This window comes from Aspergillus uvarum (genome assembly GCF_003184745.1).
Source record: "Aspergillus uvarum CBS 121591 unplaced genomic scaffold BO82scaffold_9, whole genome shotgun sequence".
Taxonomy (NCBI): Eukaryota; Fungi; Ascomycota; class Eurotiomycetes; order Eurotiales; family Aspergillaceae; genus Aspergillus; species Aspergillus uvarum.
The window spans coordinates 47,181-69,695 of NW_020291306.1; the positions used below are offsets into that span (position 1 = coordinate 47,181).

Here is a 22,515-nt window from a genome sequence, read left to right on the forward strand (position 1 = left end):
CTATTTCTTGGGGCTTGGGTAGACGATGTCATGTCATTCACAAGTGCTGGAATTGATTACTGGCGACGTACGATGACGTTCTGGTCGTTGTGCTGTGCAAGGGAAACAGACTCTTCAGGAAGGGTCTGAAACCTTCCTATATAACCCCCAAGTCCACTTCAGCTCTCCTTCCCTCCATCGTTCCATCGTTTGCAGGATATCTCGCTCATCACTCACTTCCACCATCCTCTACTCTAATCTTGCAGTCACCGTACTGTTTCATACGACAAACCTGCGTCTTCGACCACGCTAATCTCGACCTACAGCACACTCTAACTCACACAACTGTAACTGAGTCGCCAGTGTTTCATCATGCCTGTCATCTCACGTCTCATCTCCATCGTCTTCCGCGTGGTGGAGGTCATATGTGCGGCAGTATGTACCACTGATCGACTGCATGCTCCTCCCCTACAGCAGCTAACGATTCATGACCAATAGGTGGTTGCCGGTATCATCGGACACTACCTGCACCAGTACAATGGCGATGCCTGGCCGGTCGCCAGATGGATCTATACGGAAGTCATAGCCGGCTTGTCGATACTCCTGGGCCTGATATGGCTGATCCCGTTCTCATCGGGCTTCTTCTCGTGGCCGTGTATGTGTTGTGCCGCCTCCTTGCGTCCTCGCAGCTAAGCGTTGCGTATCACTTATACTGACATTACACAGTTGATGTCATCATCTCCCTCGCCTGGTTTGCTGCCTTTGGAATATTAGTCGATGCGATTCACAAGCTGAACTGTGGATCTATCTGGTACTGGGGCGGCATCATCCACAACAACTCGTGTGGCCGATGGAAGGCGGCCGAAGCGTTCAGTTTCATCTCCGCCATTGTCTGGCTGGCCTCGGCGCTTGTGGTATGATTCGGTGACACCAATTCTAGACTATGGTCTATACTGACAGGCTTTGCAGGGCATCTGGTTCACCTTCCGTGTCCGCGACTCGTCTGCTCCTCGACAGTAAGTGACATGACCATTCGTGCATTCCGTGTAACACGTTACTGACATGAAACAGCAGCCGTCGCCGCTTCGGTCGTTCCGCTGTCTAGATGGGCAGCTTTCCGGGCTGCTGATTTGTGCGACCAGACGGACTAATCCTCCAATGCTTGTCGTGCACCAATCATGCAATATGTCGTCGGTCAATGCTCCCCCATTATGATGTGGCACGCATTGTCACGACACGACTTAATGAGATCTCTTTTATTTAATATTCTGATACCCGGTTGGCGTGCGAATGCTTGATGAAGGGACGCTGATGGCTTTTGTTGTTTGCTTTGTGATTTGCTATGATATTAATCTAATATGATGCTATTTCTCAGTTAAGAAAAGTCCCTGCGGTCAAGATGGGGTTCACCCAGAAAGTTGTTCAACAGTTTGATCCTGATTACCTTAACCACATAATTAGAATCGAGGTATCTGGTGGTCCGGGGTTCGGTGTCATCAGGATCCTCCTCACCCACTCAGTCGCGGAGTGCTGAACATCTTTGCTAAGCTGGCCTCCTTTGACACCTCTCAGCGAGTATCCGTTCGGCGGCATGTGTCTCCAGTAGTGCAAGGTACATTACCACCATTATCTGAGTAGATGGTTCGATATAATATTGTTGCCAACGTCCAATTGAATGGCTCGTGATGACTAACTTTAGCGTGGCGGACATTCCTCCGCAGTCTGGGTCCCTTCCGCAGATCCCGAAATCTCATTCATGGATTGAGAATCAACCATGGCAGGAGAGCCGCAATCAGGGGATAGATCGAGTTCGCGATCGTCCTCTTTCGAGAAGGGCTCGCAGGACTATCGCTTGACGGTGCTGGAGCCTGAGCATCACGACGACTCCGACAGCAGCCAGCTGGTTGTGATTGGGCGGGAAAGCTCCGACCTGCGGCCCGATGCAGCCACGAGGGAGCCTCTGCTGCCAACCTCATCTCCGTTTCCAGATCACAATCGACACCATGAGCCCGAGAAATTCTCATGCTCGATATCCGGCATTCGTACCTGGATCAAAGGTCCGGTCCCGCCAGTCGAGTACAAAATCACTCCATGGCTAGTCCGCTGGCAGACGGCCCCAAGCCGTTACATTGAGCGTCTCCTTCCGAGCACACGTGCCAGAGTTTCGCTTCTTGTGGCTTGCATCGCCCTGTGGGGAGTAGTGTTTTTGACTATTCTGCACTTTTCCATCACCGGGCAGGAGATTCCTGGATATGGAGCTCCAGTCAAGCTATCGTGTCATGCACGACTATGGTACGTCCCCCTACTCGTTTCTTCCACATAACCCGTTCTCACAATCCCTTGCTCAGGTATAACTCGACAGAGTGTGGTCTCGACGGAGAGGCCTGCCGTCCGTTTGATAACGGTGGCTTTGCCTTTCGCTGCCCCGCCAGCTGTGCGGATGCGATTCTGCTCGAGCCGTACGTTGTCGGGCCTGCAGAGTACAACTACCGTCCGCTAGTCATCGGAGGATCCGTCCAAGACAACTCCACTGCAGACACTGCAGCTAGCCTGGGAGACCCAGGCATCTACCGCGGCGACTCAGCCATCTGCCCTGCGGCACTCCACGCCGGCCTGATCGACAGCCAAACCGGCGGCTGCGGCGTGCTCCGCCGCACGGGTGAGCACAACGACTACCCATCCGTCTCCAAGAACGGGATCACGAGCATCGGCTTCGCATCATCCTTCCCGCTCTCCTTCACCTTCAACACCGACCCATCCGAAAGAACCAGCTGTCGCGACCAGCGCTGGCCGCTCTTCACCTTCTCGCTCATCACCACCACCCTCCTCTCCCTCTGCACCACCTCTTCCGCGGGCTTTTTCGCCTCCGTCTACTTCATCGTCTACTTCCAAGTTGCCCTCTCCTCGGACCCGCCGTACTCCCCGGACTATCTGGAAATCGTCTCCACCGCTCTAGGCCGCTTCCTTCCGTGCGCTATCGTCGGCTGGGCGATCTACCACTTCGCGGTACGGCGCACCCTGGCGCACAACCTGCCCGCGCGCTGGGACCAGACGGTCCTCTGGCTGGGCCCCTGCTGGGTCGGCGCCCTCAACACCGACACCTTCGACAAGATCCCGATCTCGCGCCTCACGCCGCACGACCTGCAGCAGCAGCCCGGCGCCATCCCCGCGCTGCTCATCATCGTCGCCTGCCTGGTCCTCATCGTCCTCACCCAGGCCCTGGCTTTCCGGAAGGAAGGCCGCCTTCCGCAGATGCTGACGGTCTATGCCGTCTTCGTCGCCGGCCTCGTCCTGCTCCTCGCCGTGCCCCACATGAACCTCCGCATCCACCACTACATCCTCAGCCTCCTGTTCCTACCCGGAACCACCATGCAGACCCGCCCCTGTCTCGTGTACCAGGGCCTGCTGGTGGGTCTGTTCGTCAACGGCATCGCCCGCTGGGGCTTCGACTCTATCCTGCAGACCGGCGCAGCGCTGCTGGACGGCGCCCAGCTGGGCAGTGTGTTGCCTGTCGTCGGGGCGCCGGTTGTGCTAGGGGTCAGCCAGATCGCTTTCGCGGTCGGACGGGATGCGCTTTTGAACGGCACCCGAGGGCCGTCGCTGGGAGATGGGGTGAGTGTTTTGGTTAATGATGTCGAGCGGTATAGAGGCTTTTGGTCGGATTTGCTTAGCGGTGCCGGGGCTGGTGATGCTGATGCTGATGGTGGTAATGCTACGGCTGCTACTGCTGCCGCTGGAGAGGGATTCTTTCATTGGACGAGGCTGGCAGACGGCGAGGATGAGTATTTCCGGTTCGCGTTTGTGCGGTTGAACGCCCTGGGTGGGTTTTGGTATGAGGATTTTACGAGCCCTGGGGTGTGGACGAGGGAGGGGGTGTGGATGGAGTGGGAGGGGATTGAGAACGATCAGGATGGTGATGGTGGTAGTGATGGTGGTGGGGAGAGGTGAGGCAAGGAGAGGAGTGGTGATGTTTGACAGATATTTCCGTATTCTAGATTGCTATTTCGTTTATTGAGGTCCTTCATCGGGGTATCTAGTGTGTAGCTTGTGTACCTAGTTCAATTCCTTCTACGTTGGTTGTTGATGAGTAGACCTAGCGTGTATGTGCTGCGGTGAACAAGGGTGAGGGGGTGGTTATACCAGAAGAGGGCCGCAGTCTTATACTCTAAGTCGACGGTCAGGTAAATGTACACAATACATCCATTCGACTCAACCATGCTAATTCCACCAATTCGAACCGGAACTCACAAAAACGCCGTGCACATGCATATGCATACCCAATCATTCCAGACACAATACATCCTCTCCAGACCAGCAGAAGAACCATGTATGTATATATATAGAAACCGAAGAGATCATCGCCTCTGAACAAAAAAACAAAGACATTGCCAAGAACAGTCTACTTCTCCAGATAGTTGTTACACCGGACCTGGATGACCTGCTCGCCCCCGTCGGCGATGACCAAGGCGGTCAGCTCCCCGCCTTTGACGCAGCCCGAGTCCAGACCCTTGGTGTAGGTCTTGATGCTGAGGGAGGACTTGGAGTCGTGGCCGTAGATGACGGTCGTGGCCTGGGAATCGGTGGCCTGGGCGTCGGCGTGCTTGGTGGACTTGTAGGTAAGGGATTGGTGCTTGTTAAAGAACTGGAGGCGTTCGGTTGTTAGCAAGCACCTCGGGTGCTTTTGAGATACGGCGGGAACAGGAGAATGTACCTTGGTCCACTTCTTCCCATCGCGACTAGAACTCGGGAGGTGAGTGTCCAGATCGATCGTCAGCATGTTCATCACACTGAACGGATCTTGCTTGTCGTAATCCACGCCGGGCACCAGCCCGCCATGCACCACGGCAACCTGGCCCATCGTGGGGATGTGGCCAACGTTCAAGATCACGGGACAGGCGTCCAGCCACTCCGCCTGCTCGTCAGTGAGGTTGCGGGCCAATTTGAGATCTTTCTGGGCCCCGGACGTCGATAACCCGTCCATGTACTCGTCGCCCGACGTGTCCGTCATGGCGTCCATTTCCACGAGTTCTTGTCGCACCAGCAGGACGCGGTCTTCGTGGTTGCCGCGCACGCAGGAGGCGGAATGTTTGCGGGCGAGGTCGACCACGCCGGGGCTGTCGGGGCCTTTGCTGATCAGGTCGCCGGTGAAGATGAGGTGGTCGGTCTTTTCATTGAAGGTGACTTCCTCGAGGAGGCGTTCCACTATTCCAAGCGGAAAGCATGTTAGCAATTGAGTTTTTACGATGGAAAGAATATAATAGTTAGGTTCGTCAAAGGACAATACGCACACTCCATACGACACCCATGCACATCCCCCACCACAATCAAACGTCTCGTGCTCTCTCCGCCCAGTTTGGGCGCCGCCTTCGCCGGCAGCAGCGACGGATCCAACGCCTTCAACTGGAGGACACTCTCGAAGCTCGGGAGCGCATTGGTCCCATACCACCCGCCCACCGTCTCCTTTGTATTCGGGTCCAGCGACTTGGTCAATTCCGAGTGCTCCTGCAACCGCGGCGACAGCACGAACTGCCAGCCCAGCAGACACGACAGAAACAGTGTGGTGTAGATGATCGCATAGCGACGGAAGCGCGGGGCGGCGACGATGGACAGGACCATCTGCACCCAGCGGGGCGTTTCTGAGCGGTCGGGCGACGAGCCCGACGAGTATTTGGTGTTGGATTGCCATTCGTTGCGCACGTAGTCGATCAATGGGCGCGTATATCGTTTGACTCGGCGGGTGGGATTCAGTGCGTTTTGGAGGAAGGGGACATCGTCGGAGCCGTCGGAGGAGTAATCGAGGCTTTCGGTGTCGTGGTGGTAGTGGAGATGATGGGTGGATGCCATGGTTGGTGATGGCCGGTTAGTCGTGATTGCGGCGGCGGTCGGGGATGGCTTCTGGACACTTGATCCAGAGAATTTCGAAGACAAAAACAAAACAAAAGGACCGGTCTAATGGATAGGGAAGAGGGGACAGAGATTTACAGGGTCATAGAGAGGCAGATTGTAGTCTAGGGGAGAGGGGGGGGTGGGTGGTGGGTATGGGTTTGATGGTGGTCGGAGATCGTCAGCCTCGTTGGGGAAGTGAGTAAAGTGAGTTAAGGTACGTACGGGTGGAAACACTGGAAAGATGGAGACTCAAAGTGTCGGGCGACGCTTTGCTGCAATGGGATTCGACCGCGGGTCCCGTGGCCCGCTATTCCTGGTGGGGCTTAGTGCCTTGGTCCTGCCGCCGAAGGGACCAGACCCCAACCTATGCCTCTTCCGGCTAGTCCACTGCTATCTATATCTCCCTCCGCCATAACCAACGCTGTCTGTCTGACGTTGGTTTTCCACTGTACCGGCCTTGCCCTTTGCCTGCTTTTATTTGATTGTTTGATGTCCACTTGGTCAGAATCACTCACACTGACACTGGCAGCTCAAGGACCATTGCTGGATGGATTATATGCTTGATTGAGCAGATTAGTCTGGTGATCAGTTGCAAACAACTATATCCGCGCCTCACCCCGGGGGAGAGAATAGTCACAACGCACTGACCTGCATCACGAGATTGATGTCTTACACGATCTTGGACAACCACAGCACATGACGCTAAATGATGACAGCTTTTACGCCCCTTGAGATGTTGGGAAAGGAAGCGGGGTCGACCATGCTTACATGCTTCTTCATACTTTATCAGCATCAAAATCCCCGCCACCAATTCCAACAAAGGACCTCATAGCTTCCACGCATCGTCATGTCTCCTACAATCCGGATCGCCATCTCTGGCGGTGGCCTAGCGGGAGCATCACTTCTCCACGCTCTTCTCCCTCATAAACACTTGGATGTGCACATCTTCGAGTCAGCCTCGGCTTTCGGAGAGGCTGGCATGGCTGTCGGGATCGCTCGAAATGCGCTCACCGCTCTCGAACTCATTAGCCCATCAGCAGTACAATGCCTCGAAGCAGCCGGAGCTGTTCCCATGCAAGGAGTCCGATTCATGCTCGCTGAAGGTGAGGACGCGGGCGCCATGATCGATGAGACCAAAGGCGGACAACGTGTGACCAGCATCGTCCACCGCGCAGCGTTCCTACGGGAATTGCTATCCAGCTGCCCTCCGGAACGTATGCATGCTTCTAAGAAGCTCGAACACTTCGACACTAACAGCGATGGCTCCCTCACGCTCCACTTCGCGGACGGCACAAGTCACAAGTGTGATATCCTGATTGGCGCGGACGGCATTCGCAGCACGGTTCGTAGGCTGATCCTCGGCGTTGACGACCCTGCAGCTTCTCCCCGAAATACCAATGCGTGGTGCGTCATGACATTGCAGCCGACTGCCCGCGCCCAGGCCAGCATCGGCACGGGGCCGGTTGGCATTGAGGACGACGCTCGCGAGTACATGTGGATTGGCAACAGGGCCTACTTACTGCACAACGTCTTGCAAGGGGGTGAGCTGGTGCAGATGATTATTGCCTCGTACGAAAAAGATGTAGAATCGTCGGACCGCTGGCATCGGACCGTGAGTGCCGAGGAGATCAGGGAGCTCTACCACGGCTGGCCGCCGCATTTGTCCAAAGCGGTGGAAGAGGCAAGCTAACCCTTTCTAATTCTGCTCTCTTTGACTCAACACGCTGACGGAGAGCATATAGCTACTTTGTGAGCAGCCTGAACAGCCCGCCATGTACGTTTGGGAACACCCACCCGCAAGGACCTACGTGGCTGGTCCTGTCTGTATTGTGGGCGACGCTGCCCATGCCACAACGCCCTGGCAAGGCTCTGGTGCTGGCATGTCTATCGAAGACAGCCTGATCCTTTCCACGTTGCTCGGCCGCGCGCATACCGCCGCAGAGGCGCGGACTGCGTTGCAGGCGTACGATCAGGTCCGCCGCCCGCGCACGCAGCGTATTGTCGAGTCGAGTGGGGCTACCGGCCGGATTTTATGCGGATTGGGAGAGGAAACGAGATTGGACCTGCGCAGTCTGAGATCGAGCTTGTTGCCGAGATGGGACTTCATCATAGATTTCGATAACGAGAAGCACCGTGATGAGGCAGTCGAGTTGATGGAGCGGGCATTGAAGCCTGAAGGTATAATTTAGTTATGCCAGTGACAATATCCGACCCCCCCTGTAAATCACACGGAGCTTGAGTTGTGCAAGGCTAGAACCTGGCTACAGGGCAGGCTTGGATGATACTTATCTTCCTACGCGGCCAAATTAGGCTAATTGCTTGCTAAACCCAATTTGGCATCATAAAAATACCGTGTCATGTAAGAATCAATCAGTATTTACCCACTCGCTATACAGAATCTAATCTATCACACATATACAAAAATCGAGTTCGTGGTGATACACATGAGCGGAAGCGCATCAAAATCGTTACCAAATGATAAAAGGTCGAGCTTACCGATATTGTTCGTAGAACTCAATCTCCTTCTGGCGCTTCCGCACCATCTCGATAGTCTTTTCATCGTACAGCTCCTCGAGCTTCTTGCCCCCGAGCAGAACCTCCTTCTCATGTCGGGTGGCCTCATCCTTGGTCATGCAGACCAGGTTCTTCATCTCGACCGGCACATAGGTCTGGCCCTGCTGCATCCACTCCGGGTCCGGGGCGAAGCCGCGCTGTGGCCGCTCCCAGGGCACCAGGCAGACGCGACTAGGCAGACCGCTGACGGCGCTCTTGCCGCGCCAGATCTCGTCGACCAGGTAGCCGGCATCATCCTTGCTGACGGGCAGGCGCAGGCCGACGAGGGCGGGCCCGTACTCGGCGCGGGCCAGGCGCTCGTGGGTGCCCTGCAGGGCGGCCAGGACGCCGTCGTACAGCTTGTCGCGGCCCTTGCCGCCGATACTGTAGTCCTGCGGGTACCCGGCGATGGCACAGATGACGTGGTTGGCGAGGGTGTAGCCAAACACGGCGGGCATGGTGCCCAGCACGGGCAGGATGCGCGCGCGGAAGTCCGGCAGCACGCTCAGCTCGCCCACCTGGCCCTTGGAGAACTCCTCCTCGGCCAGGGGCAGCAGGGTCGCCTTCCCGGGGCCCGGCTTCTCGGTCGAGAACACCACGGGGATGCCGGTCGTCACGCCGAGGAGCTTGAGGCGGCGGCGTGTGCTGCGCGACAGCGGGTCGTCCGTGCTGTGCGAGATGTCCCCGACCGTCACGCGGGTGGGGTCCGACTTGCACCCGGCGCCCATGGCGGAGATGACGGGGATTCCCTGGGTGTGGCAGTAGTGCAGCAGCTCCACCTTGGAGGTGATGTTGTCGATGCAGTCGAGCACGAAGTCCGGCCGCCGGCCCTTGTCGCTGTCGTTGTGCGCCCACGGCGCCAGCAGCTTTTCGGCCACCGACCCGCCGAACAGCTCGTTGCGGCAGTCGAACTTTACCCACGGCACGATCTGCTCCAGGCGCTTGCGGATGCAGTGCACCTTGGGCGTGCCGACGTCCGCCAGCGTCGCCAGCGCGTGCCGGTTCAGCGACGAGAGCGTCACCTGGTCGAAGTCGATCAGCCGGATCTTGGAGACGCCCGAGCGCGCCAGCGCGGCCACCGCGTGCGAGCCCACCCCGCCGCAGCCAACGACGACGATGTAGGAGGACCGGAGCTTCGCAAGGCCCTCGTCCGTCAAAAAGACGCGGTTCCGGGCGAGTTGTTCGAGGATGAGGTCTAACACGGACGAAGCTCGTTAGCGACGAGTGGCCTTTTGACTCCATTAAGGGTGGGCGAATGGCATACCATCATCGTAATCGCCTTCTTGTGCTCGACGGGCGAGAGCGGCACTGCGCTCGTCTTCTTTGCTCAGTTGCGTGGCGGCGGAGACTCCATAATCTGTGAGCTTAAACCACCGGAATCAATTAGCTTTTGGATGCTGCAGCATTCTTTGGAGTATATGTACCTTCTCTGCATGATGTTGTTCGTCGATACTCGGGATCGAGGCCTTGAGCTGCTGGACGGCCTCTTTTCGCCGAAGCGCCTGGTAGCCGAGAATGACGCCAGCGACTGCGGCGCCTGAGAGCACGGCCGTAGCAGCCAGCTGCGACTGGTGGGAGCTACCCTGGCGCTGAAGCCAGGATGACATTTTTGGTATTTTATCACTATTACCCGTTTAGGTCTCGGTTTCGGAGTTTGCTTCGTGGGTTCGTGGGTAGGATGTAGGAAAATGCGCCGACTAGTGTCGCAAACTATAGCAGAGTCAGAAATGAAAATTCCGGCGCATCAGATTCAGATCGTATTGAACAAGGGCGAGTTTATCTGTCAGGAGAGAGGGATTGACACACTAACCTCGACACCCCAGATTTCAACGACACAGGTCCCCTTTGCGAAGCGTTACGTAGTTCCAAGGCAAACTTGAAGCTCAAGTGGAGAAACCCTCGCTGCAGAACTGACGTAGATCACGTGCTTCCGCGATGACTTTCTCTGCCCGCGGGCGCGCGTCTCCGCAACACGCAACCAACTCCCCGACGCGGTTGATCATCCCTGGAACGGTGTTTTGATGAGAACACCCAAGGCAGCAATCTCTTTTCTATTCAATAAGAACCAATCCACATCTCAACTAATTCTTGACGCAAATCTCCTACCCACAGGCAAGATTTCCACCATCCCGATGACGAGAACACCACACAAAGAGCTTTATCTCATGACACATTTTCCAAGGGACCAGCATACCTAGGTCCGGGCAGTGGACTTCATCCTTCTAGCACCTGTGCTCTGGAATGGAAGAAGACATCTGTCTAGAAGTGTGAGTGATTGAGAAATTGAACAGAGATCTAAGGGATTCGTGGAAGTCTCGCCGTGTAGTACTTCTTTTCCCCTGTGTAGGTATGTTTGTCTTCTTCTCAGCATTGGATTAATGTTTTTGCTATACTGTGATAGAACCTGCGCTGTGTGCGAATATTGAAGAGGCTACCACGTCTTTTGACAGACCTGTGGCTTTCTCAAGAATCACCATACTCCACAAGGTGTTGCACCTGAGCAGGAATGTCGTTACCGAAATTAGCAACTCCTGTCTCAGACACATCGGAAGGATAAGCTTGCACTTAATGCGGTTTCTCGGTTTACGACGTGTCAACGTCGTGTACACCACCCTGCCTTCTACGGGAATGCTGCTGCCCAGGCGAGAGCCAGAGAGGCCAGAGCTGGAGAACGGCCCGAGTTAGAGAGACAAAACCAAACAGCTAGAGCTAGAGCGCCAGCGCCAGAGACAGGCCAGAGCCGGGCAGCCAGAGCTAGAAAACAAAACCAGACGGTTAGAGGCAGAGAGCTAGAGCTAGAGCCAGATATAGCCAGCGCTGGAGAGCTGAGCCAGAAACTGGCCAAAGCCAGACAGCCATAGCTAAAGAGCCAGGACCAGAGCCAGACAACCTGAGCCAGACAGCTAGAGCCACCAAACAGGCCAGAAAAAGCCAGCAAACGCACGAAAGTCACTCACGGAGAAAAGAGCAAGAGCAGAAACAAGCTAAAGCCACAACTAGTCCTGAGCCAACTGAAGCGATAACCGTGAGGCCTAAGAGCGCCGACACCGCTACTTGCGTATTTATCGAGTCATTCACACGGGTTAAGATGATGACCTCTAACAAGGTAAACATGGTTCGAAGGTTGAAGGCACCACCTCGGATTATCATCGAAGAAAGCTACTATCAAATCATGCTTCAACAGACATAGAACACCGGTCACCAAAACGAGACGATTGTCCACGAAAAGTCTGAGCACCATACCCATGCGATATCGCGAAGGTGCAGGCAATCAGTCGGTGACCTAAATCTCGAGACTAAACAACAACCGCCAGAAGCATCCTCTGTTCAACTGTAGCATCACACCATCAACGCCGACAGCGAGGATTTTAGTGCAGCTGGAAAACCTCGCTCACTCGGTCCGACCAATTTCTCATGCCCCATGCAAGAATCAAGCGACTAAACATCTACCTTGACCTATCGCCTGTCAACCCACCTATCCTTTACTGCTCCTCCATCCTCCCTTCCAAACAACAAATCACACTGCCCCCGCCTGCCTATGCCGAAATGATGACAAACCATTAAGGACTCCGAGGCTACATCACTTGCTCCGCCTGTTCGCCTCCCAAAGGTAACGACGTCGAGCATCCGCCGATGACGAGGGAAAATTCAATAGTAGTTTTCAATCTGATCAAGGCGCGGCATTCACCACCACACTCATCATATACTAACCAAGGTCTGCAGGGGCTCGATGAGAACTCACGTGCTTTAAATAATGTTCATCCAGCAAGACCACCACCCTACGACTGACACAACATAGCGTCCTAGGCCACCCGCACTTGATGCAGTGCGATGGCATATGACTTCGTCTGGCTCATGTGGCATGCTGAGTAGATGAGCTCACATCCACATTCTTCCAGACCGCACTGACTCATTTATCATGGAACATCCCCTTTACCAAACACAACCCACGAATCATCCCAGCAGACAGACCATGGCCCGGTGACGAGGAATTTACCAAAAGCCAAAGTTGTATGGTATCCGGCCGATGGTGACACGTCGTGTTGCATCTACAAAATCAAGCCTGGAAATCAGTGAGAACCTGAGAGCTAATCTGAGGGCCATGCAAGTCTGCTTATTGATTCCTTTTCTCCCGAAATGCTGTGGAAGGTCATTGATTCGAGAGGGTCTGTGGTTTAGTATCCTTATACAGTGCCGTACAAGCTATTTAATACAGACAGTTAAGATCGTTGATAGGGTCGTCAAGACGTCGCTTCGTATTTTCGAGTGTACAGTGACAATGGCTACAACTCATATACACACTGGCTCTTCCATAAGAGCCCTCAGTTCCATGCCGTTGATCCGTTAATCGTGACACATCACAGGTGATCTGTATAAAAGGCGCCGGCCGCCCTTCCGAACTAGAGTGAAGCAGGGGTAATAGTCGAATTGGCATGAATCGCAATAGCGGCGGCATGCAAACACCGCAACTTGCCGCAGTTCGCATGAAACACAATCCGCGTGCCGTCGCGCGAAACGGTCGCGCCCCCGGGCGACTTGAGCCCGAAGTCACCTGTCTTGAAGAGCGCCCGGTCCGCGCGGGTGTAGGGCCCCTTCAGCGACGTGGCGTAGGCGTACTTGACATCGTACTTCGGGGAGGTGAAGCAGTGCGAGGAGAAGAACAGGTAGTAGATGCCCTGGGCGGTGCGCAGGAGGTTCGGCGCCTCGACCAGTGGGCCGTCGCTCTTGTCGTTCTGGAGGATCTGGACCGGGTCGCCGACGGGGGTCACGCCGTCGGCCGCGAGCTCCTGTAGGAGGATGGGGACGGGTAGCACGGGCTTCTTGCCGTTGTTGCAGTCGCCACCGTGGCCGATGCTGTTGGCGTCCGCCTTGTAAACGACGTAGAGCGTGCCGTCGGCGTCGCGGAACGGTGACGGGTCGATCGCGCCGCCTTGGTCGCGCGGGCAGGCCAGCGGTTTGCGCTGTGGCACGTAGGGCCCCAGCGGGTTCGTGCCGTTGGTGACGGCGACGCCGACGCAGTGGTGGTAGAGCCAGTCTTTCAGTTCGCCGCTGTAGTAGAGGACGTATCGTCCGTCGTCCTGGGGTTTCGTTCCGTTAGCAAGGTATTGGAAATGTGGGTGTTGGGGATGAATGGCAGGAGTTGTAGTACGTACGCGTTGGATCACGTCGGGGGCATAGTGGTTGATGTTTGTCTCCCAGTTGCTCAACGAAGGCATCGCATCGTGCCCGTTGAGCAGCTTCCACGAGCTGAAGTCCCTCGACGTCGCGACGGGTACGTGTGGCACTTCGGAGTTGTTTTTCACTGCATTGGTGCCGTAGGTATAAAAGGTGCTGTTCACATGGAGTAACCCAGGGTCTGGAAAGTCCGAGAGAACTTGAATCGGTTGGTTTGCTGCGTTGTGATAGCTAGGATCATCGTGCGATTTGTTCCTCTTCACCAGGACTACGGGCACCGTGATGGCAATGACGATTATCGCCAGCGCGAAGAAGGCTAAGATCGACACTGTCAGGATCTTACCCCGCGTCCAGGGTCTCGGGCCCCCGGCGGAGGAATCTGACGACGCTGCATTGTCGGGTGACTTCAGTAGAGATATACCCTTCTCTGCGCCGGATTCAGGCTGTGTAGATGGGTGTGTAGGTGTAAATCTGGTGCTTGGTTTTGAGGGCGCCCTGAACAGGCCCCAGATCCCTTTCGTTCTCTGCTGTGTCTCCATGTCCGCCTATGTTTCTCACCATGCCCCGGCTAGCCGGAGGGTATGATCGATCGTACCAGGGTACTATTCATGTGCGTATGCAACGGTAGCTGAACCCGATCTATTCAGGGTTATAGCACAATCAGATGGAGTTTTAATTAGAAAAGGCTACGGTGTTTCGCAACGCGGGGTCCCGTTTCAGACAGAGGATCGCGGCGCGGATGGTAATCTAAGGCAAGCACGCAAATTGGCGTCAGCATAGCGAGAGGAACTAGCTGACCATTTCCAAGACGTCAGTTGGCTGGAACGAACGGCCACCTCTGGACCCCGGGATCAACTCAGTAGTACTTCATGTTAGCCAGTCGCCTCTTGCAGCTGCGGGTTAAGCATCCGCTTTGACTCAAAAGGATGAGCGCATTGATTAGATCAGCCGCCACCGGGATCATGATGAGGTCTTTTCTTCTGTATAAGGAATTTGTGCCTGGAAGCACATGCTTATTGACTACTGAAGTATAGGTCAATCCTTGATGGTCCATCACTTATGCTCAATTGACTATCGTCAATAGATGGTGCTGGACTGACTGTTTTCCCGTATACAGCCGGCTCAAGTGTAGAGACAATCACACTCGAAACATGGGCTAGAGGGAAAGGACCTTCGGACATAGCACGAAGTGTCTTGTGCTCAAGGTCAATGACGTTGTCGAATGGCGCTGATCAGATACCGTAGCATTCAAGCAACCATAATCGAGAGCTTCTCTTCCAGGGTTGACGTTCCAGTATTGTTCATTATCTTTCATGAGATCTGTTAAAAGGCTTTTCCGTGGTTACAGCTGTGTACCGCTTTCAGTAATTATCGGGTCTGGGAGCCATCTTCGGCCACTCCCGGGTCGAGAATGCTTCCACGTGTATTATAGGAAGCGGTATTGTCCTGTAAATTGCAGCTGTAGATCGACGGGCTCAAGAATAGGACCTGTGGTAATCTAAGACTCGAGACGGTTGTTGTAGAAGGACAAGCGCGTGGGCGAGATTCCTTACTAAGTAGTAAAGCAATTGAGCCTTGGTCAAGTGCCAATTGTCTGTGAGTCGGTGATTGTGAATAGGAGATAGCTGTGAATGGAGGAAATACCAAGCACATGAAGCGGGGAGAAAGGGCCAAAGGAAGCGGGAGTGACAACCAGCAATCACACACTCTCACACACCAGCTGCAGCTGAAGGCTTGTTTCCTTTACAGCCGAAGGGCAGGGCCAAACAAGCGCCGAAGCCAAGTCGGATCCATGACGCGGCTTGCTGGAGGGTGACGCAACCCCTTTCCGTATGCCTTCCACCACGTTCAATGCGACCGGGGATATTCTTGTCACTCCCGTATCTCAGACGTTCCATAGGTGATCATCACCAGGAGCCTGAAGATATCCTCCGTTGACTCAAACCCCGAGTGTAACCTTTGAAATGTGGTCTGGAGTCTGGAGCCTCTGGACGTCCGGCAGACAGCCTTGCGATCGCAGGTGGATCTGACGGTAGGGCCGAAAACGGCGGTGCAAACCGATTGTGCTGTGGGGAAACAAGGAGAAACAGGAGAAACAGGAGAGTGTTGCAACCTCAAACTGCTCGATAGTCAGGTACACCCGGCGACTTGACCTGTTCCATGAATGAAGCACGGTAGAATTGTGTACTTGAGCTCTGTAGTTCGTGCGAGAAAGAGAGGGACGATCATCTTCCCGTTACAGGCAGAAGACGATAGCACCAAGGTTGAGGTTGAGGTTGAGGTTGCAGGGACCTTGTCTCCCCACCATGGGCGTGGATAGCCTTGTGAAAAGACACGAAGACAAAAGGAAGAAAGACCTATAAGAAGCGACCAAGAGCCAGCTGGCCGCGTCTCTGTTGCGTGGGATGTGCCGATGTCTGGAGTATGAGTAGGAATGTTTATCGGGAAGAATTGACAATTTGACGCCACCAAAAAGGCCGTCGCCCCTCCCGAATCCGCGGGCTCCACCGACCAACACCAAACAACTTAACTCTCTCCCCTCTCCAAACGATTCTCTTCCATTTTTCCCGCGCTGGTGTCGTACAACCGACGCCTGTCTGGATTGACCGGTCTGTTTTCAAATATCTTATCTTCTTTCTCGCCCCCATGGCACGGTTGCAAGAGCCCTAGTTCACTTATCGCCCCTGCCGGCCTTTTCAGCGAACGCGCAATCCACCGCACCGGGTCGCTCTGACGCCTTTCTGACGACGACAACCCTTTTTGCTGGGACACTTACGGCTTACGGATTACGGATATGCACAACCGGGGACAGTCCCGTGGAAGAGACATCAATTGATCTTGGACCAAGATTGACATTATATCGGGGAAGCCTGCGAAAGTGGGAAATAAAAAAACTTCGGGGGAAATTCCTGGAGCTGTCAACGGTAGCCCGGATCAAGCCGACTGCAACAACAACACCTTCCCCCTAATTGCGCCACGATGCTCACCTTTCGCAAGTCGCTTTTTGCGGCGGTGTTGCTAATCACCTTCATCGTCTTTTTCCGATCTTCGCATTCCTCCCCGTCCGTGTCACCGCCGGTGCCCGCCTCCGCCGCGAAGGCCTACGACGATAGCCAAACAACGAACGACCAGCCCCAGGGGCAAAAGCCGGACAGTAACAAGCAACAACCCCTCTCTCCTCCTCCGAGCGCCCCATTGCGCGATCGATTGCGCTATCACTTCCCGTACGATCTCGACGGCAAATTCCCCGCATACATCTGGCAGACATGGAAGTACACTCCCGAGTCGATGTTCTTTTCGGAGGAACTGCGTGACCCCGAGGCCAGCTGGACCGAGCTCCACCCGGGGTTTGTTCATGAGGTTATTCCCGACGATACCTTGCGACATTTGATCAAGTATCTTTATGGATCGGTGCCGGACGTATACGAGGCTTTCGAATCCATGCCTTTGCCCGTCCTCAAGGCCGACTTCTTCCGGTATCTCATTCTTCTGGCGCGGGGCGGGATCTACAGCGACATTGACACGACTGCTTTAAAGCCCGCGTCGGACTGGCTGCCTTCGGAGCTGGATCTGACGACCGTCGGGGCTGTCGTCGGGATTGAGGCTGATCCAGATCGTCCTGACTGGCACGACTGGTATGCGCGCCGAATCCAGTTCTGCCAGTGGACTATCCAGGCCAAACCGGGCCACCCGATTTTCCGGGACATCGTCACCTACATCACGGAGGAAGCGCTGCGAATGAAGAAGGCGGGAATCTTGAAAGTCGGCAAGATGGACAAGACGATCATGGAGTTCACGGGACCGGGGGCCTGGACCGACGCTGTCTTCCGGTATTTCAACGATCCCGAGTACTTCAACATCGAGCCTGGTTCTACTTCGAATGTCACTTACGAGGACTTTACCAACTTGGAAGGGTACAAGAAGGTGGGAGACGTGGTGATATTACCTATCACGAGTTTTAGCCCGGGTGTGCATCAGATGAACGCAGGAGATATCGACGACCCGATGGCATTCGTCAAACATAATTTCGGAGGTCAGTTACCGCTGCCTTTTGTGCTTGTCACTCAGGATGACTTACTAATACTTTGATAGGTACATGGAAGACCGACCCGTCTCTCTAAGTTGGCTTCTCTGATCCACATATTCAACCCGTCTTGGGCGCGGCGCTCGCTGCTCGAGATGACGAACTTGGGCGCCTATTTTTCGACCTGGCGACTGCCTTAGATGCCAGTATCGATTTGGCCGATAGACCGACAACCACAAGCTCACAAGGAACAGCCATCCAGGCTGAGCTCCTCGAGCAACAACCGAAGCCATGAACATGGCTAATGTACTTTACTCATTCCAATCTGGCCTGCTCTGTATATTCCGACCAGACAGGACTGACGCCATCCGCCACGATAGGCTCTACCATCATGGCAAGTCCATGACAAGGACATAGCCTCTACCCTCTTGTGCAACTGTTGGCAACGCATACCACGTCATAGACATGCCAACTGATTGGCCATACGGTGAACAAATTGCACCAAATCCTACTCGTCCCTTCTGACGAGCCCAAGTCCTGCTTAGGACAACCATGCTTGATTCTGCGTGTTCATATCACGATTTCCCTTGCCTCAGGCAATGTTGATTTCCATGTCGTGGGCTTATTGGCTATTCATGTATCTATGTGACTTTTTCTTCCACCCAACTTATATCTATTTAACGTTATAATGCCCCACCGGCCTGTGAATGTGATAATATCTTCTTCTGTGCACTTCCTGTTGTATCATCCACAGGGGGATAGTTTTGTGCAGCCACTCGGAGTGGCTCCCGGATTGCTCTGGCTCGCTCAGTCAGCAATCTCTGGGCTCGGAGCAGCTCCCGTGAGGAACAGCCTCTTAAACCGAACTATGTTATATCAAGTATCCACGTACATAAACCGCACACTTCGCTTCTTTCCCACAATTGCTGCCAGTCCTCAAGAACATATCAAGATTTGCACTTAGGATTGATTGTACAGCTTGTCAATTCGCTGTCACGTCTACAACCACAGCACACAATCTCTACATCAGTCGCCTTCGAACAATGTCGGCCTCCAACGCAACCAGCGAGCAAACGCTCAGCATCATCGGCTGCGGTAAGCCTTTACTGTCTTCTGTGCTCCCCTAAAGGAAAGTAAACTAACACGACGCAGGCAACATGGGCACAGCCATCCTCAACGGCCTCCTGAAAGCCCAAACCCAAGCCCAAACCCCACCCCCAAGCACCAGCACCAGCACCCCCCCACCACTCCCCAAATCCTACATCGCAACCACCCGCCGCACGACCTCTTACGCCAAACTCACCAACCAATTCACCCCTTACCTGACCCCGACCAACCCCGACACCCCCAGCGTCACCATCCTCCACGGGCCCCACGCCAACCTGACCGCCATCCAACAAGCGACCACAATCCTGCTCTGCATCGACCCCGCCGACATCCCGACCTTCTTCGCCGACGCCGCCCTCCGCGCCGCGCTCTCCGGCAAACTCCTCATCAGCATCGCCGCAGGCTGGACCCGCGCCGCACTCTTCGCCCTCGTGCCGGACGCCCCCGATCTGCAGATCATCCGCACCCTCCCCAACATGGCCGCGCTCGTCGGGCAGAGCATCACCGCGATCGAAGTGCCCCCGCCGCTTGGCCCGACTGGTGGTAACGCGGCCGGTGAATCCGAAAGTGCGGGCAACAGACCCAACCCCACAGACGCACACATCGCCCTCACGCAAACAATCTTCTCGGCCGTGGGCCAGACGCAGCTCATCCCGCCGGCCCAGATGACCGCCTTCACGGCGGTGGGGGGCTCGACGCCGGCCTTCGTGGCTGTATTCGCCGACGCGCTGATCGAGGGCGCCGTGGCGATGGGGTTCCCTCGCGCGGATGCAAGGACCACGGTGCTGCAGGCGCTGAGGGGCGCGACGGCGTTGATGCAGGAGGGCGGGTTGCATCCTGCTTCACTCAGGGATCAGGGGACGTCGCCCGGGGGGTGTACGATGGGTGGGTTGATGGTGTTGGAGGAGCGGGGGTTGAGGGGTACGGTGGCTAGGGGGATGAGGGAGGCGGTTTCGGTGGCGGGGTTGATGGGGAGGCTGGCGGAAGGGGGGGAGGGGTTTGTTAATGGGACGCGGTAGGTTCCTTTGGGCTTTGGGGTATAGGGTGAACCTTTAGGGTGTGTTTGGTATGATGGTTTGGAAGAGGGAGTGTCTATTAGAAGGTACTATGCGCAATCTGACCAAGTGCGACTATTTTGAGCCGTGCTGAATCATGGCTCCGTGACACGGGCGTATCTACTGAATGGGCCGCTATTTCCATTTGTCACTGAATACGGTTGGAATTGACTCTCCTCGAAGCGGTAGACCTATTATTGCTCCTGTGGCCCAGTCCCGGAACTAGAAGAGCATATAAGATGAATATTCTCTAGCTTGGATGAATGCCTGGTCTGGATTATCCTGAAAGAGCTGGTTGATCTTCTGTTGTAGCTGGTGTGGTTCCATGGTGGTGGCGGTAATAGTAGCGGTAATGGTGTCCGCGCCAACATATCTGCTATCTGCGAGGGGTCTGAAAGCACTTGCTGCACGCGACCTTCTGATTACGGTATGGGGCTCAAATCAGCTCTTGACCTCTGGTTGTCTGGCGATGCCGGAGATGTAGATCTGTGTTGGGGAGGGCATGCTTGGTGACAGGTTTGGGCGAAGGCGTTGCGCGGGGGGTCCGGGATTGGGAGAAGCTGGTAGATCTTCCAGAGATGATTGCCGGGGAGCGATAAGACCTTGGGGCTGGGTTGAAGGTGGTCTGTTTGTTTTTGTCGTGGGAGAGGGGTTGTTATCTGGATTGTTTGTGGAGTTCGCTATGGGCCATGGTCAAAGTTGCTGTTCTATAGATCTAGAACGGGAGCGTACGGATGCAGACCCGAAGGATGGAGCGGCAAGGCTAACCGCTGTTGCTGGTATCCACTAATATTCCTTGCCGCTGCAGTACGGCTGCATTACGGAGTGTGTATCCGAAGGTATTGAAGTATACAGCAGACATCAAGTATAACTCCTCCTTCCCCGCATCAATGCCTCGGTAAGGCAATCTTATCCCAAGTATGTGGAGATATTGCATAAATAGATAATCATAATCGTTACTTGATTCTATTTGATAATGCTCCATGTAGATAGATAATCAAGATCGACCGAGCCCAGCCCAGATCCGCCGCTTCACCTCCGCCTTGAGCGCCTCGTGCTCGGTCATCGTCCTGGCCACCGCATCGCGATTCTCCGCCGCTCGCCGCAGCAGGAAACTCAAACATTCTCGCATACTGCCCCAGTGCAAGCACTTGTAGACGTCCGGGGGTGGCGCCTGTTGGTTCTCGCCGCTCGTGAGCTGCAGCAGGCCATAGGTCACCCCGTCCGCCATCCCCATCAGCTGCCCGAACTCGACCTTGCACGTCGGGAGGTTGTCCCGAACGCGCGCCTCGTGCAGGCTGTGCGCCGCCACCGCGCTCTCGATATTGTGCGTGGCCAAGAATAGGTCGGTGGCGGGGAACGGGCAGCTTGGTGACGTCCCGAACCCCTTGTAGTTCTGCTGCAGGATCCCCCGCACGATCGTGTCGTAGGCACGATCGGTGTCCTCCTTCGTGTCGTGGATCAGGTGTCTCGGGTCGCTGCTCATGTAGGCGCCGCGGACGAGCTTCAATCCCAGGGTGAAGCCCTCTGCGTTGGCGAGCTTCAGGTGCGCGGCGATCAGCTCCGGGGCGGCTTTGAGGTAGGCTTGGAAGGTGTTGTAGATGACCGCTTTTCCGCTACGATTGTACTTGCGCATCATGTCGAGTGTCAGGCTGTGGATGCCCCCCAGAAAGGCGTGTTGCTCCGCATCCATCAGCAGGCGGGCTTTCTTCTCCACCACGCGCCGGCACACTTCGTCGAGTGCCTCGACCATCTGTGCGGGGACGGGCTGCCCTGCGGCAAAGGCCTGCGTCACCTTGGGGCCGGCACCCGTGAGTCTGATTCTTTGTTAGTGCTTTGTGTCATATAGCAATGCCGCTTCTGGAAGACTCACTTCGGGGCAAGGAAGTCTCCCGGGCCAAGCATGTCCACCGTGCGGAGGACATCTTCCCTCCACGCTTGGATATGCTCGCAGGTATCTGTCGATGCAGCCTTTTCCAAGGCATTTGTATTGGCATACCGTTGCTCCTCCGTGCGGGAGTCCTGCACCGTCTCCCGCGTGTAGGTCAAGATCACTCCCTTCACCCCCGTGCTCTTGATCTGCTGGATGGTTCTGTGCACCTCGGCTTCCTTCTCCCCCGCACAGAAGTGGTCGTAGAAAGTCTTTCGCAGAAACCAGTAGATGAGTGGATTTCGCTCAACATCCAGTAGAAGGCTGCGGGATTTGGAGAGAAAGGATAGGATGGACAGACTGGGCCCTAAGAGGAGCGGGTGGGAGGAGACGGTCGTCACCAGGAGGGACCGCAGCAGCACGCCCATGGGGACGACTGAGTGGGCAGAGGCAGACGCTGCGGCCCTCTTGACCTCGGCCGGCGAGTTGGCCACCACGGGGGCAATGCTATCTCCGCTTATGGACGACCGCGTAGAGACATACCGCTGATGTCGGAGGGCCAAAGGAGCTCGGAATGCGGCAATGCCTGTGGTGCCTAGGCTGGAGGTTGCCCTTAAGGAGGCAGACATTGCTCGAGATAGTCAATGATGGTAGAGAGGACTGATGATGTGACGACAGCCTCTCCTCGTGCTACAGCCATCTTTATAGCCCTCTTGTAGGGTTTGCGGGGTACATCATATGCTTGCAACGACTAGGACTGATAAGGATGGGAGAACGATAATCTCAATCCCATCTATTGCTACGCTATCAGACCCCGTGAGCGAGGGCTTGCTGCACATTGAGCGGCGGATTGTCTCACCCATGGC

The 22,515-nt window shown here is 55.4% G+C and overlaps 8 protein-coding genes across 8 annotated transcripts; 4 read left to right on the forward strand and 4 right to left on the reverse strand.

Annotated features, from left to right (window-relative positions):
- Window positions 1-6: 6 nt before the first annotated feature.
- BO82DRAFT_328706 (uncharacterized protein) lies at window positions 7-3,927 on the forward strand (the record flags this gene model as incomplete). The annotated part of the gene is made up of 7 exons (XM_025633028.1): window positions 7-414; window positions 478-634; window positions 706-893; window positions 949-995; window positions 1,783-2,271; window positions 2,328-3,652; window positions 3,719-3,927. The coding sequence occupies exons 1-7, from the start codon at window positions 352-354 to the stop codon at window positions 3,925-3,927; spliced, it is 2,478 nt and encodes an 825-aa protein (XP_025494941.1). The 5' UTR covers window positions 7-351.
- Window positions 3,928-4,040: 113 nt separating this feature from the next.
- On the reverse strand, window positions 4,041-6,015 carry BO82DRAFT_389772 (putative serine/threonine-protein phosphatase). The gene is made up of 3 exons (XM_025638472.1): window positions 5,268-6,015; window positions 4,691-5,181; window positions 4,041-4,621 (listed from the first exon to the last, which is right to left on the reverse strand). Exons 1-3 carry the CDS (start codon window positions 5,821-5,823, stop codon window positions 4,379-4,381), a joined length of 1,290 nt encoding a protein of 429 aa, XP_025494942.1. The 5' UTR covers window positions 5,824-6,015; the 3' UTR covers window positions 4,041-4,378.
- Window positions 6,016-6,571: 556 nt separating this feature from the next.
- BO82DRAFT_210082 (salicylate hydroxylase) lies at window positions 6,572-8,154 on the forward strand. The gene is made up of 2 exons (XM_025630678.1): window positions 6,572-7,546; window positions 7,608-8,154. Exons 1-2 carry the CDS (start codon window positions 6,713-6,715, stop codon window positions 8,052-8,054), a joined length of 1,281 nt encoding a protein of 426 aa, XP_025494943.1. The 5' UTR covers window positions 6,572-6,712; the 3' UTR covers window positions 8,055-8,154.
- A 90-nt stretch (window positions 8,155-8,244) lies between these two features.
- BO82DRAFT_303471 (tRNA threonylcarbamoyladenosine dehydratase) lies at window positions 8,245-10,276 on the reverse strand. The gene is made up of 4 exons (XM_025632153.1): window positions 10,229-10,276; window positions 9,843-10,128; window positions 9,683-9,782; window positions 8,245-9,613 (listed from the first exon to the last, which is right to left on the reverse strand). The coding sequence occupies exons 2-4, from the start codon at window positions 10,023-10,025 to the stop codon at window positions 8,358-8,360; spliced, it is 1,539 nt and encodes a 512-aa protein (XP_025494944.1). The 5' UTR covers window positions 10,026-10,128; window positions 10,229-10,276; the 3' UTR covers window positions 8,245-8,357.
- Window positions 10,277-12,525: 2,249 nt separating this feature from the next.
- Window positions 12,526-14,300, reverse strand: BO82DRAFT_303473 (glycoside hydrolase family 43 protein). Its single transcript, XM_025632154.1, has 2 exons — window positions 13,572-14,300; window positions 12,526-13,496 (listed from the first exon to the last, which is right to left on the reverse strand). Exons 1-2 carry the CDS (start codon window positions 14,130-14,132, stop codon window positions 12,819-12,821), a joined length of 1,239 nt encoding a protein of 412 aa, XP_025494945.1. The 5' UTR covers window positions 14,133-14,300; the 3' UTR covers window positions 12,526-12,818.
- A 2,107-nt stretch (window positions 14,301-16,407) lies between these two features.
- On the forward strand, window positions 16,408-18,010 carry BO82DRAFT_210109 (glycosyltransferase family 32 protein). Its single transcript, XM_025630679.1, has 2 exons — window positions 16,408-17,626; window positions 17,686-18,010. Exons 1-2 carry the CDS (start codon window positions 16,573-16,575, stop codon window positions 17,712-17,714), a joined length of 1,083 nt encoding a protein of 360 aa, XP_025494946.1. The 5' UTR covers window positions 16,408-16,572; the 3' UTR covers window positions 17,715-18,010.
- A 511-nt stretch (window positions 18,011-18,521) lies between these two features.
- BO82DRAFT_381205 (pyrroline-5-carboxylate reductase family protein) lies at window positions 18,522-19,743 on the forward strand (the record flags this gene model as incomplete). The annotated part of the gene is made up of 2 exons (XM_025637829.1): window positions 18,522-18,712; window positions 18,770-19,743. Exons 1-2 carry the CDS (start codon window positions 18,661-18,663, stop codon window positions 19,741-19,743), a joined length of 1,026 nt encoding a protein of 341 aa, XP_025494947.1. The 5' UTR covers window positions 18,522-18,660.
- Window positions 19,744-20,758: 1,015 nt separating this feature from the next.
- On the reverse strand, window positions 20,759-22,221 carry BO82DRAFT_303481 (FAD-linked oxidoreductase). Its single transcript, XM_025632155.1, has 2 exons — window positions 21,653-22,221; window positions 20,759-21,596 (listed from the first exon to the last, which is right to left on the reverse strand). Exons 1-2 carry the CDS (start codon window positions 22,075-22,077, stop codon window positions 20,777-20,779), a joined length of 1,245 nt encoding a protein of 414 aa, XP_025494948.1. The 5' UTR covers window positions 22,078-22,221; the 3' UTR covers window positions 20,759-20,776.
- Window positions 22,222-22,515: the final 294 nt, after the last annotated feature.

Excerpts from the sequence above, each read along its gene's own strand:
- BO82DRAFT_389772 (XM_025638472.1), bottom strand. The coding sequence starts at position 5,823 with ATGGCATCCACCCATCATCTCCACTACCACCACGACACCGAAAGCCTC. Across the intron at positions 5,182-5,267 it reads GCATGGGTGTCGTATGGAGT|TGGAACGCCTCCTCGAGGAA; the intron begins GTGCGTATTGTC and ends CGCTTGGAATAG. Across the intron at positions 4,622-4,690 it reads ATGGGAAGAAGTGGACCAAG|TTCTTTAACAAGCACCAATC; the intron begins GTACATTCTCCT and ends GAACGCCTCCAG.
- BO82DRAFT_210082 (XM_025630678.1), top strand. The coding sequence starts at position 6,713 with ATGTCTCCTACAATCCGGATCGCCATCTCTGGCGGTGGCCTAGCGGGA. Across the intron at positions 7,547-7,607 it reads TGTCCAAAGCGGTGGAAGAG|CTACTTTGTGAGCAGCCTGA; the intron begins GCAAGCTAACCC and ends GAGAGCATATAG.
- BO82DRAFT_303471 (XM_025632153.1), bottom strand. The coding sequence starts at position 10,025 with ATGTCATCCTGGCTTCAGCGCCAGGGTAGCTCCCACCAGTCGCAGCTG. Across the intron at positions 9,783-9,842 it reads AACAACATCATGCAGAGAAG|CTCACAGATTATGGAGTCTC; the intron begins GTACATATACTC and ends CGGTGGTTTAAG. Across the intron at positions 9,614-9,682 it reads AGAAGGCGATTACGATGATG|ACCTCATCCTCGAACAACTC; the intron begins GTATGCCATTCG and ends CGTCCGTGTTAG.
- BO82DRAFT_303473 (XM_025632154.1), bottom strand. The coding sequence starts at position 14,132 with ATGGAGACACAGCAGAGAACGAAAGGGATCTGGGGCCTGTTCAGGGCG. Across the intron at positions 13,497-13,571 it reads CCCCCGACGTGATCCAACGC|GACGACGGACGATACGTCCT; the intron begins GTACGTACTACA and ends ACGAAACCCCAG.
- BO82DRAFT_210109 (XM_025630679.1), top strand. The coding sequence starts at position 16,573 with ATGCTCACCTTTCGCAAGTCGCTTTTTGCGGCGGTGTTGCTAATCACC. Across the intron at positions 17,627-17,685 it reads CGTCAAACATAATTTCGGAG|GTACATGGAAGACCGACCCG; the intron begins GTCAGTTACCGC and ends ATACTTTGATAG.
- BO82DRAFT_303481 (XM_025632155.1), bottom strand. The coding sequence starts at position 22,077 with ATGGGCGTGCTGCTGCGGTCCCTCCTGGTGACGACCGTCTCCTCCCAC. Across the intron at positions 21,597-21,652 it reads GGAGACTTCCTTGCCCCGAA|ACTCACGGGTGCCGGCCCCA; the intron begins GTGAGTCTTCCA and ends ACAAAGAATCAG.